Here is a 13,163-nt window from a genome sequence, read left to right on the forward strand (position 1 = left end):
ATCCAGGGCCATGACACCGGAGGGCTGATCTAGAGTCCGACTTTGTTCAATAACATGATGTAGAGTTCTTGTATTGTTAGCTGAATATCTATTTTTCATAAACCCTGACTGATCAGGATGAATAATAGAATCTAATATAGGGGATAAGCGTGTGGCCAACATTTTCGCATACAATTTACAATTTTGATTTATTAAAGAAATGGGATGATAATTAGAAACACGAGTAGGGTCCTTGTCTGGTTTAGGAAGAACAATAATTAAGGCTTCTGTAAAAGAACCAGACGTACTTCCTGATGAAGCAAATAAAGTAAAAAGTTGAAGCAAAAAAGGCGAGAGTTGGGGTTGAAATTCTTTATAAAACTCTGCTGGTAAACCATCAGGACCTGGAGATTTGTTTAGTTTAAGGGCTTTAATAGCAGAGAGAATTTCGTCCTTAGTAATGGGTAAATCTAATCAAGTGTATCTGTTTGAGAAATCTTAGGTAGATCACATGAAGATAGGAAAGAATCTACCAAAGAATCATCATTAAAATCAGGTTTATCATATAATTTAGAGTAAAAATCCAAAAATTCAGCAACAATATCATTATGGGATAAGGCAATTTTACCAGTAGGATTATGAATAGAAGTGATTTGGGATTTATCTTTTTTAATACGGAGGTAATTTGCTAAAAGTCGTCCAGATTTATTTGCATTAAAACTGAATTTAGCTTTTGCTTTAGTAAGTTGGACACCCGCTCTTGTACTGAGAATAGTATTAAACTCATACCGTAACTTTTTCAATTTGTCTCTATATTTCGAATCATTGGACTTAATAAAAAGTTTTTGTAAATGTTTAATATTGTCATTAAAAGTTTTGTTTTCATGGGCCATAATATAAATAGTAACACCCCTAATATAAGCTTTAAAAGCATCCCAACGATTAACTAAAGAAGTAGAACCTGCAGGATTTAATTGAAAATAATCAGAAATTGCAGATAATAGTTTGGGTTTGTTACGTTCATTTAATGCTAAACCAGAATTCATTCTCCATCTAGATTGTTTAGGAAAAGGTATATTAAGATTTAATATGCAAGAAATCATAGCATGATCGGAGACATCAATATTTCCAATCATAGGAGTTTTAATAGAGGTAATGAGTTGTCTTGAAACTAAAATATAATCAAGTCTAGAATGAGAATTGTGAGGGTTAGAAAAGAAACACAAATTCTTTTCTGTAGGGAAATGAAGACGCCAAATATCGACTAACTTAGTGGTTTGAAGAAACGTTTTAAAAGCAAAATAAACCTTAGTGGGATGAAATTTTGTTTGAGATAACCTATCCAATTAAGGTCAGAAATCACGTTAAAGTCACCAGCCATAATCAAAGGAACATTTCCAAGTTTTAGAACCTCTGTTGCAAGATTGTTCCAAAAAGCAGGGTCATCTGCAGTGGGCCCATAAACATTTAATAAATGAATAATAGAATCATAAACTTTAACTTTGACAATTAAATATCTCCCATCTGCATCAGTAAATTTATTCAGAATTTGACAATGCGACTTCTTTGCAATTAGTATCGCTACACCATTTTTTTTACCAATAGCAGGAGATGAAACAATACTATCAACCCACTTTTTTTTCATATAACCTAATACTATATCATCAACATGAGTTTCTTGTAAAAAACAAAAATCGGCTTTAAAACTGCCTAAACAATCCAAAATCTTAGTACGCTTGACTGGATGTCGCAAACCTTTAACATTCAACGAAATAACTTTAATGCCAGCCATAATCGAAGAAAAAGGAAGAAAAAGAGAAGAAGAGGATAATGAGAGAAAGAAAACAGAAGAAAGTGTGAGTAGCTCTAGAAAATAGAAAAGATAAATGAGCGGGAAGAAGACAGAAGAACTGACAAACAGCAAACAAAACAACAACAAACATAAATATGAAAAGTGAAACGCACACACGCGTTACAAGCATGGCCAATTACCGCTGGAGCCCAAAAATTGAGGAAAAAGCGTAAAAATTGTCAGCAAAAATACACTTAAAGTAGTAGGGTCATGGGTATCCATTGACTGCTACAGTTGAAGATCAAGAAAATGTCTTAGCTCCTCTGGACGATGAAAGGATTTTGAAAAATTGTCTTTCCAAATGCGCATCATGGATGGATCAAAAAGGCCATATTTGAAACCCAAACTTCGCAGCTGCGGACGGAGGTCAGAAAACTCCTTGCGTATTGTCACAGTTTCTTTGGCAAAGTCTTGGTGAATAAAGATTTTTGACCCATTGACCATCAATGAGGGAATTTCTCTTGCAGCTTTCCTAATCAATACCAAATGATGGTGGCAAAATACTTTAAATATCATTTGTCTTGGCTTGGAATGTTGAGGATTGCGATGAGAGGGAATTTGGTGAGCTTTTTCAACCTCAAATTTCTCTGGAAATGTAATATTTAAAAGACCAGGAATCAAAGTTTCCAAATATAACCGGCAATTAGACCCCTCAACTTCTTCCGGTAAAATAAAAATGCGAAGGTTATATTGCCTGTGACGATTTTCCATATCCAAAAGATGGGTATTCATAGGAGCTATATTAATGGTGTAAAAGCATCTATTTTGGCTTTGTTATCCTGTATCTTGATAGAGTTATCAGAGATTTTCATAGATAAGCTAGCCATTTCCTTTCGTACATTCTTTACTTCTGCCGCAATTGTCTCTGTATTAGCACGAAGTGCTTGGATTTCTTCTAGAATTAAAGACAATGAAGGCTCAGAAGACTCCACTACTTTTGATTTCAATGGAGGAGGTGAAACCTGCTGTCTCCTTTTATTATTGGCAGTATTTTTATTTTCCATGTTATAAGGAGTAAAATTGGCGTATTTTGAAATAAAAAGAATTAATATGTGAAAGTCAGAAGGAAAATAGAGAGAAAATGAAGTATTCCTTATTGAAAACACTGGTGCAGCAGCTAAACAGGGCTGTGGGTGTGGCTAGGCTCAAGCCAGGCCTTTTCCTGAAGCAGTCTCCGCCCCCCTGACAGACAGTCCAGGCAGTACCTTTTTGGAAAGCAGGGAGCAGGAACCAAGAAGCTGGCAGCACCACCACCGTCGATAGGAAAAACACCAAACCTCCTCAGCAGGTAAGTGGCAGCTTTATAAGGCCAGCGACCACATTTGCAGCAATTTCCTGACAAAAATTTGTCGTTTTTATCGAAAAAACGGGCGAAAAACGAAGGAGCTCACATTGCGGCGGCCATTTTGAATCGCGCGCTCGAGCGTCTCCTCGGTAGTTTGTATTAAGAGTGCGTGTTGAACAGAGGATTTACTTGCTTCGCTAGCAAGCCTTAATTGCTCTAAATGGGTAAGGCATAGTTTCTTAAATTCTTTCCTGGGTATTTCAGTGATTGTTCGTGGTGAGTGATAGTATTTTTCCAATCCTAAATCGCACAGGAATTTTTTAATGTATGTGAGCCATTTTATTTTACACCCTTTTTCAAGGGAAAGACAGTCCTCTAAAGGCCCTCGGGTCAGAAGTGCAGTATCAGAAGACCAAATGCGGTACCACAAGAGCATCGGTTGGAGCTTAACTATATCAGATACGTATGTAAGGCCAAGCTCTAGATGACAATTATAGGTTGAGGAACTTGGAGGGACTGCAAGTAAAAATCTTAGAAAACAGTTCTCGACTTTTTGTAGGGCTTCAATTTTTCCATTACCCCACAAAGCCGCACCATAGGTTGCTACACTGATACATTTTGCTTTGTAGATTTGAATCAGTTCCATCGGAGGTCTGCCACCTAACCTCTGTGTTAAATTAACCAAGGCTGTTGTGGCCCTCATAAAGTGCATCTTTCTTATCTCAATGGCCTGTTTCCAAGAACATTTGTCGTCCATCAAAACACCAAGATAGGGGTACGTTTTTGTTGTCTCAAGTTTTATATTTCCGACAAAAATATCCCTAACTTTCTTACAGCTCTTGCCTATGGACATGATAAATGTTTTTTTATGTTTATTTTAAGGTCAAGGTCGGCCATAAAACGGTGGTATCTTATCACAGCACGTTGAAGTTCTACAGGTGTGCGTGCTAGAATCACGGCATCATCGGCATACAGGAGGGCCGGTATTGGTCGTCCTTTAATTAAAGGTAGGTCCTGGCATCCCTGTAACATGGCACGTTCCAACCCATTCGTATAGAGGGTGATAAGGAAGGGGGCCAGGACACAACCTTGTCTGACTCCCCTCTGTACTCCGAATGAGGCCGTGAGTTCCCCCGTGTTGCCAAACCTGACCCTAGCAGTGGCATTAGTGTATAGTTCCCGTAAAAAGTTTATTAAAGGGAGCTCAACCTCCATGTCCTCTAGAATAACCCAAAGCTTGGAGTGACTGACTCAGTCAAAAGCTGCTGTCAGATCGACATATGCCATATAAAGATCCCCACATTTGGCCATTACGTACTTGCCCACTAAGAGGGACAGATTAAGGACTTGATCTATGGTGCCAAGTCCTTCTCTGAATCCGTATTGTATGTCAGAGAGTTTTCCGTTGTCTGTAGCCCATGTCTGCATTCGGTTAAGAATGACACAACCTGCCACCTTCCCTGGAGAATCTAGTAGTGATATCTGTCTATAGCAGGATGGGAGATTACGATCACCCTTTTTGAAGATTGGCACCAGGATCAAATCTGACCATGAGTCTGGGAGACCCACGGCACAAGATGCCTCCAAGACTCTCGCCAGTATCGGGGTCCACAGTTCCATGTTATACTTATAAAGGTCCACTGGGACTCCGTCCGGCCCCAGGGCCTTTCCGCCTCTAATTGCTAAAAGAGCCGCTTCCACTTCAGAAATGGATATTCCCAAGGCTATAGGGAAGACAGGGTTAGCTGAAGGCAGAGCTACACTCTCTTTATTAACGGGAGATGACTGAGACTGAGAAAGGCCAAATATTCACAGAAAATGATGAACCCATGCCGACTCATCGATGGCTATATCTATAGCGTTGTTATTAGCGTTATCTGCTAGGAAGGGAGATCTAATAACCTTCCAAAAAGCAGTATTATTTTTAAGAATACAGCTATTGTGCAATTGGGTCCAAAGTTCTTTTTAAGTTCCATTTTCCTGGTGTTATGGCCTTATTGTATTCCCTTCTACAGTGGGCAATTTCCTGCTTGTCCCTCGGCACATTATGTAGGGCTGTTTTTAGATTAAAATGGGCTTATGTACAGTTCTTATTGAACCATCCTTTGCTCTTCTCTGGCCTTTCCTTTAGTTCCCTATGAAGAGCTACCTTTACTGATGCTATTATATTGTAGAAGCTCTTTAAAATCTCCGCGTCAGTGTTGTTAAGGTCCAAACAATTGTTTATCGATTCTAGAGAATTTCTTACTACCTCAGTGGTTATTACAAGAGAGTCAATCTTTTCCCATTTAAGGGAATAACCGTTAGGTCTTTCCATACGTAATGTTCCTTGTCCATAGATATTCTCTGAGTTCCGATTGTGCTGGTTAGTTGGGAATGTTATTGTTACACTAATTGGGAAGTGATCACTAGTGGAATTATCATGAATACTAAAATTAACAATACGAGACGCTGCAATGACTGAAATAAGTATAAAATCTATAGTGCTAGATGCTCCCCTCCCGTGGTAGGTTTTAGTTAGGGGGACTGAGGGGACCACCAAATCATTTGCCAGTCCCAAATCCAGTCCACTTATTGCCTCCTTTAATTGCTCTCCAGTGTTTGTGTGAGAGAAATGTGTTTTTGGAGTACCATTTGCGTCTAAAAGGCCGCAATTACGGTTATTGCTTTGAGGGCATAAGGTAAGATTAAAATCTCCCCCCCAGATAATGATAACATTTTTATTAAACTTGTTTTTTAGATCCTGAAGGTGGGACATTATTTCTTGCAGAATGGTTATTAGGTCGGTCTGATGGAGATTATTATAAAAATTTACCAAGACGTATGTATCTTGATTAATTAAATCTAATGTTAGTATTTGGAAATTTGGTTAAATTTTATAGGGTACAATTTTATTGATTACTAAAAGATTTGAGATAAAAATTATTAAACCACCTTTCGCTCTCCCTGAAACACAGGGGAGGGCTCCAGAATTTTTTTTTTTATAGCCCTCTATGTATAACGGATCCGTGGTCCAGGTCTCCTGGAGGCAATGAACGTTAAAGAGACCTGCAAATTGTAGCCAAATGTCGTTCATCAATTTTGAACGTAAACCGGCTACGTTCCAGAAAACAGTTTTTAACTGTAAGACTGGGGTATGCAAAGGTTGCTCAATGGTTTACTTAGTGGGCCCTCTAGGCTGACCATTGTTTGTATTAACTTTGAACCCTGCATTATTTGTGATACTAGGGACTGGTGGAGCTACACTTTAAAGCCCAACAATGGGGATATGGTGAAAGTTGTCGTTATTACCCTTATTCTTATCTGCCACATTCTGTTGTCTGGCCATGTTAATAGAAGAAGATTGATTAGAGTTGTTGTTCGTGTATGGGACAAGCCCAGGTACCTGTGTGCCTGATTTTTTAAGATTATGTATTTCCAATCAATCGTTACATTCCAGACCAGATAGCAAATTGAATCGATTGTAGGTCGGGACGCTATAATAACTATTTAGGGCTGGGGCGATGTGTCTATTCGCTGGCTGGTTAGGATAGTTAGAACGTGGGAGGTAGAAAAAACCTAGTGGGAGGATGTTAATCGAGCCTGGCACTAAGATGTTATGCCCGACCCCCCAAAGAATGTTCTTAACCAGCATTGGGGATCTGAATGTAAGTACTATGCAGTCCCCCGGCAGTGTTTTCGTAGTACCTCCCACCCACTGGACCCTTCTTGCCATCTTAAATTCTGTAAAGAGTTGGGTTTCAGAACCTGTCTTCCTACCCAACCAATACAGAGCTTTGTTCCTTAATGATTCTCAAGATTCACATTCTGCAGGTCCCTTAGGTGGCACATTTGCTAACACAATTACGTAGGTGTAGCACATGGCGGAAGGTCAAGTACTGAGTCTGGCCCTGAATGTACCCTGTTTTGAGCCAGTAAAGACTGTGGTAGTTGTTGTTGAACCCGCAACAAGGATGTGAGGGGGTGTGGCCTGTATGATTTGAATGGCGGGCTAGATCCAGGAGCCTATCTTCAATGAGTGGAGTCGTTAAAGAATTCTGGTGGGTCGTTACCAAGGCAAGATTTTTAATACCAGGTATTTTCATGGATGGATCTTTTAGAAGGGGTTCACTATCCTTTGGATTATAGTGAACTTTCTGCGAAAATTGACCGCTACAAGTATGGAATGAGTACTCCTCAATAAATGTGCTCCTTTTTATGACTCAGACTTAAGCCATGTTTTATTTGCTCTGCGTTTTGACGGCTCTGATATAGGTAGAAAATGCTTGAAATGTTGCCAGAGTCAGTTAACAGTACTATGTGACTATGTGACTATGTGCATAAGATAAGATAAATTGTAATGAGAATAACAAGTTCAGATACAAATGGTTGATGGAGATTATGTGATTTGTTATTGTGGTAACAAACATATCGATGGGAGGACCAAGTGGTGATCGATACAATTCAGTGTCAATTGTTTCTTTCAGGGGGGATCCATCAGAGATTAACATATCGGATGAAATGCCTAAAACAACAGTATGGAAAGCACTCAGCATGAATGCAGAAAGCTCAAAATCCAAGGAGAGAAGGTAAGAAGTTATAGCCTGTTACCTTCAGATGTATTAGTCATAGTAAAAGAATGGAGGCTTTGTAATAGTTTTCATTAATACCAATCAGTAAACTAGGTAGAAACTCAGTTCAACCAATCAAGACATTACTGCATAAGAGAAAGGTTTGGGGACAAAATGACAGATGCACAAACTGACAAACAGTGTAAGTGCACAACAACATACAAAGTTCAGATTAATCACAATTTAAACACTAGAAAGTCATCACTTAATGTTATACTTTGCATTTCTTCAGCTTCTGCAATGCTAATTTTTTCCACCAAACCTGTGGGTGTAAGAAATAAATCATAGATGCACCATACTACAGAGGAATCGCTGGACTACATGAATGTGATAATAGCTGTAATGTAGTGCAGTTGCTGCTAAGTTATTGTCACTTTTTTTGATCTGGCATTCTTGCTGGTTTGAGTTCACTGTCCTTAGATTAAGCTGCGGTGAAGGACCTTGTTATCTAAAATGTTCATAGTTTCAGCCACTCTTGACAGTAATTTGTTTATTGGTAAAAGTAGGAGGCTTTACGCAGTTGTGCCCAGTTACCTGTCTGAGGGTCTACAAATCAGCAATGAATTTGTAAATGTTCTAGTGCACGCCTTTGGTCTGACCTAACTATGACCTTTCAACCGAGGAAATGCATTATGGAACTGTATCATAGTGTCCATCTATCTGCTTTGCTTAGCTAATGGACAGTGTCACACAGAGTTCACTTCCTTAAAGTCTCAGTAAAAGGAGCTTGTTAATCTGTTAAAAATGGGCCTCGATGCATAACCTTATGGTGATATTTCTCCATCCTCGATGCTCGAGCATAGGTGCACATTCATGATAATGGGCTCATGTATTGACAATTGTTTTGTACTTGCAGCACAGACAAGACTTACCTGCATTAAGTAGAACTGTGGAGTTACCTTCATATATCTTACCTCCTAGACATCAAAAACATTCTTGTGCTTCAACTGGGGTCAAGCATACTCCTGACAACAGTTGTTGGCTATAGATGGGCACAGCAAAGAAAAGCTGCCCACTGCTGACTCACCCTAAATCCTAGAGGCAATTTCCTGTAATATGAGGATTTAAAATATCCTGATGGTAATTCTAATCATCCCACCACCTTCCAATACTCTCAAAACAATGTTATCATTGCATACACTGCAGGGGTTTAGGGTATATGGCGCTGGAGAGGTGGAGCAAATTGGTGATTGGAACTTGGTGCAGTCACCGGTGTTTTCCATTAAAAAGAGTAAAAACTATTTTATTACAAGAATAAATAGGTATATATTTGAGAATTTTGATTTATGTTTCACTCTTGTACGTCTCATATTAAATCCAAGAAAAGGGTAATAACACCAAAATAAATGTTATTATATGTATTTCAAGGAAATACAATTCTTATTGTACCAGGGAACTAGTCAATTGTTTTATACTTGTTATCAATTGTTTTTCTACCTGCTATTGCTCCTATACAACTCCTATTAACTCCAATATGTGTCTGTAGTTTCTTCAAATAGGTCTCTTAGCTTCTGAGGAAAAATGGTCCGTCAGCTGACTCAGGGAATCTCCAAGTCACATGGACAAAGTGGTCAACTGTAAAGAGACATCGCTGGTCATTGGTACAGATCATGGATCCATACTGAAGTCATTCCAAAACTGTTGCTTAATGTGTGTGTGTGTGTGTCTGTGTGTGCTTTGAAGAGAATTTGTTCTCCTCTGATCTGTCGGCCCCATGGCACAGAACTATTTGAGAAATTTCAAGTAGAGCACTTATTAATTAATGGGGTTATTCAAAGGCATTATTCACTTGTGGTTTAATCAGTATGTGAATAAAACATCATAGATGTACTCAATCTAACAAATGAATCGCCTAACTTGTACATACTTAATAGCTAACAAATTGTGGTGTGTTTCAGTTGCACTGAAAACAGACAAGGCACATAGTTTGTGAAGTCAACAATGTATAGCCAGTTCACCACTTTTGTAGAATGAAGGTTGAGTAATGATGTTTTGTAACTGTTATAAGGCTGGATATATAACTTTAAGAAAATCCTTTGGCATAGCTCTTGTGTTCTATGTATGAAGATGATGTGTGGATCCTTTTTCACTAATCTTCCAATTACTGTACATCTAAGATCAGAAATTGGTAATGTTCATGAATAGATCCGATCACCTTTGCTGAGCAAGTGACTAAATCTTATAAAGGTGTAGAACGTTTGAAAATATTAAGGGTTTGAATTGTAAATCATATTTGCAAAAGTTCCATTTCATTTTCGAAATTTGGAACTCTCAAATTTTCAGATTTTTGATGGAGTTCAGAATTCATTACAGGATTGTTCAAATCTTGTGAAGAAATTTAGAATAAGATATGTTTTTGGAAAAAAGGGAGTTAGCTTGTTAATTGTGTTTGGGAATCTAACTGGGCATCTCCGGATTAGATTTTATAATTCTGAAACTGGGCTTGGAATTATGATCAGCGTTTCTCATTAACTCTGTTGTTGCCTGCATCGAAATGCCAAATATGGGTCTTGGAAATTCAGAAATAATGGATTTTGTACTAAAGTGACCCAAATTGCGACTCATCAATAATGTATCCTATATATTAATATTAGCTGTCATAGCTGGTCCCTGGCGGATGTTCTCAAAATGCCTGACTTGAAAATTCTCACTATGACAGAATTTTGACAGCTAAATATGCAATTAACTTAAAAATTGACCTTTTCTCAAAACATAGTTATTGGATGCTTAACTTGGAGGTACACATTGAATTTTCAAGGAACAATCTACCATTTTGACAATTCACATTAGAAAGAGATAAAAAGGGGTCAGCAATTGAAACAGTTTTATTAAATTACAATTTTCTAAGTCAGGTCTAGGTGTCTAAGTGTATTTCTTTAGGGGTCCTTGTATTTAGATTTGAGCAAAATTAACTTGGACATCAAAGAGATGAAGAGAGATAAGCAAAGATTCAGTAAAAGCGAGTGAGTTATTTAAAGGTGGGTTTTAGGTTGCAGAGCAGTGATGATAGCTCTATTTTCACTGATGGCTGTTACAACCTTTTCTCTTGTTAATATTCTACAGAAACACTAAACAAGTTCCAAAGGCTTGTACATATTTTTTATTATTTGTAAACGCTCATTACAGCTTTAACAGAGCCAGAGCTAAATAAAAGATATAAAAGCAATGTCTATTGTATTTCATACTTAAAATAATGAATTGTAGCCTCACACTGTTTTACACAAAGTTTACAATTTCACAAAATGCTGTTAGTCTGCCTTGTCCCAAAACACTGTAATCAAGTTATAATTCTATAAGACTGTAACCCATCTGTGACTTTTTTCAAAAGGCTATAATCAGACTTTTGGGTGACAAAAGGCAGTAATTATTCTCCAAAGTCAATAAATGCTGTAATCAGACTGAAATACAAAAGGCTGTAGCAAGACTCTCATACCACTAAAGAGTGTATTCACACTGTAATTTCACAAAAGGCAGTTATCAGTCTATCATGTCAAAGCACTGTAATCAGACTCTAAGTACATCAAAAGCTGTAATAAGAGTATAATGTGACAAAGGCTTTAATCGCACTGTGATTCCAGAAAGGACTACAACCAGGCAGGGATATTACAAAAGCCAGGTATTAGTTTGTGATGTCGCAAAACACAGTAATCTTACATTAATGCTAAAATGACTGTATCAGCCTGTAAAGTTGCAAAAGGCAGTAACCAGCTTCTGATGTTACAAAGTCCTCTTATAAGAATGTAATGTCACAAAATGCAGTAAATCAGACTGTGGAGTCATTAAAGAATGTAATCAAATTGTAATTTTACACAAAACATTAATTAGTCTGTAATATCATAAAGTAATGTAGTCAGACTGTCATTTCACAAAAGTCTGTAATCGCATTTTGAAATCACCCACAACTGTAGGTAGTCCATGCTATTATTTGTCTACAGTGCCATTCGGGTAAAATTACATAATATAGGATATACTTATTCAGTGTTTTTCAGTCAACGCTATTGTCGTTGGATGTATTTAGTAAGCAAGGTCACACAATGTTGTAATTACTCACTGTTGTCACAAAGGCTGTATTCATGCATACATTTGCTCACTGATGTCATACAAGATTGTCCTCATTCTGTGATGTCCCACAAGGCTGTGATTGGTCTTTGATGTCAGTTAGTGTTATAATATTTCTGTGTTGTCACTCAATGCTGTAATATCACCTTAGTTTTTAACCATTTGGTGACATCACACAGATGGCTGATAGAGGTCAATTGTCTCACACTGAGACTAGATAAAGGCACAAGAATACAATGCTCTTGTAAACTGTCCAAAACTGAGCTGCTGTGAAACAATGATGTTACACTAGACTCTAACCAGAATGTGATATCTTTTTAGGCTGTAATCTGTATGTAATAGTAATGTTAATAATAATAATAACTATTATAAAATCATGTGCTGTAGTCATTCAGAGATGGTACACTAGGGTGCATTAATTATGTCATGTTAATTTCTAATCATGTAGAAATTCCACACAAGGCTGTATATATTCAGTGATTTTACACAAGACTGTGATCATTCAGTGATGTAACCTTAAGTTTCAATTTTTGTTACACAAGATTGTAATCACTCAGTTGTCAGACAAAGATGTAATCTTTCATTGATGTCACACTGGACTGTAATTAGGGATATTAGATAGGAAAGTAATTGTCAGTTGCAAAAGACTGTGATCAGTCAGTGATTCCACACATACTTGAACTCATTACAGCAATGCAACACAAAGCTTTTCTAAATGTAACAATATTCAATAATCTCTGTTACGAACTCTGATTTCCATGCAGTAATGCCACACAATTTTGTGATGTCATAAATGTCTGTGATAATTCAGTTATGTCACAGGAGGCTGTCATCATTTAGTGGCTTGACACAAGGCTGTAAACAGTCAGTGACGTCATATGTCATTTGCATTGCAGTTGAAAGGCACATTCCAGGGTAGCATATTAAGAGGTTTTGCAACTGTAATGTCAGGGAATTAGGATGTAGAACTGGGGTACCAGAAATGAAGAAATCGTAGAGGAAGCTGTAAAAGATGTAGACAAACTGAGCTAGAATATGATTTATCAAAACCCAGCAAAGTTTTCATATTCATCCAGTTGGTTTCAGTTTTCAATGTAACCTCTGTCAAAGATTTTGACCTTGCTGGTGTTTAAACTTTAATTCCTGGCCCGTGCAGATAGAAGTCATTTATTGACAGGCTTTTAGATGTTCTGTTTGCGGATAGTGTGCTTCAGTGCAAGGGTTAGCACCCAACATATTAGACATTATTAGTGATGATTGCCTGAGGAAGGTACTTTGCTCCTTATTCCCTATTATTGGCTAGTTGCAGTAGGGCTAAGACTACATTGTTGTAACTTTAAACACAAAATATTTCATAGCCAGAAAATAATTTCTTAGA

The 13,163-nt window shown here is 37.6% G+C and overlaps 1 protein-coding gene across 1 annotated transcript in view; it reads left to right on the forward strand.

The window, feature by feature from the left end:
• SLC4A8 (solute carrier family 4 member 8) overlaps nucleotides 1-9,570 on the forward strand; it is a 755,839-nt gene extending 746,269 nt beyond the window's left edge. Inside the window, exons 24-25 of the mRNA XM_078688864.1 lie at nucleotides 7,583-7,684; nucleotides 9,213-9,570. Of these exons, the coding sequence (XP_078544990.1) occupies nucleotides 7,583-7,684; nucleotides 9,213-9,225 (115 nt within the window). The 3' untranslated portion in view covers nucleotides 9,226-9,570. The remainder of the gene's footprint in view (nucleotides 1-7,582; nucleotides 7,685-9,212) is intronic.
• The last annotated feature ends 3,593 nt before the right edge of the window (nucleotides 9,571-13,163 follow it).

Source organism: Lissotriton helveticus, chromosome 1_1 (genome assembly GCF_964261635.1).
Source record: "Lissotriton helveticus chromosome 1_1, aLisHel1.1, whole genome shotgun sequence".
NCBI classification, from domain to species: domain Eukaryota; kingdom Metazoa; phylum Chordata; class Amphibia; order Caudata; family Salamandridae; genus Lissotriton; species Lissotriton helveticus.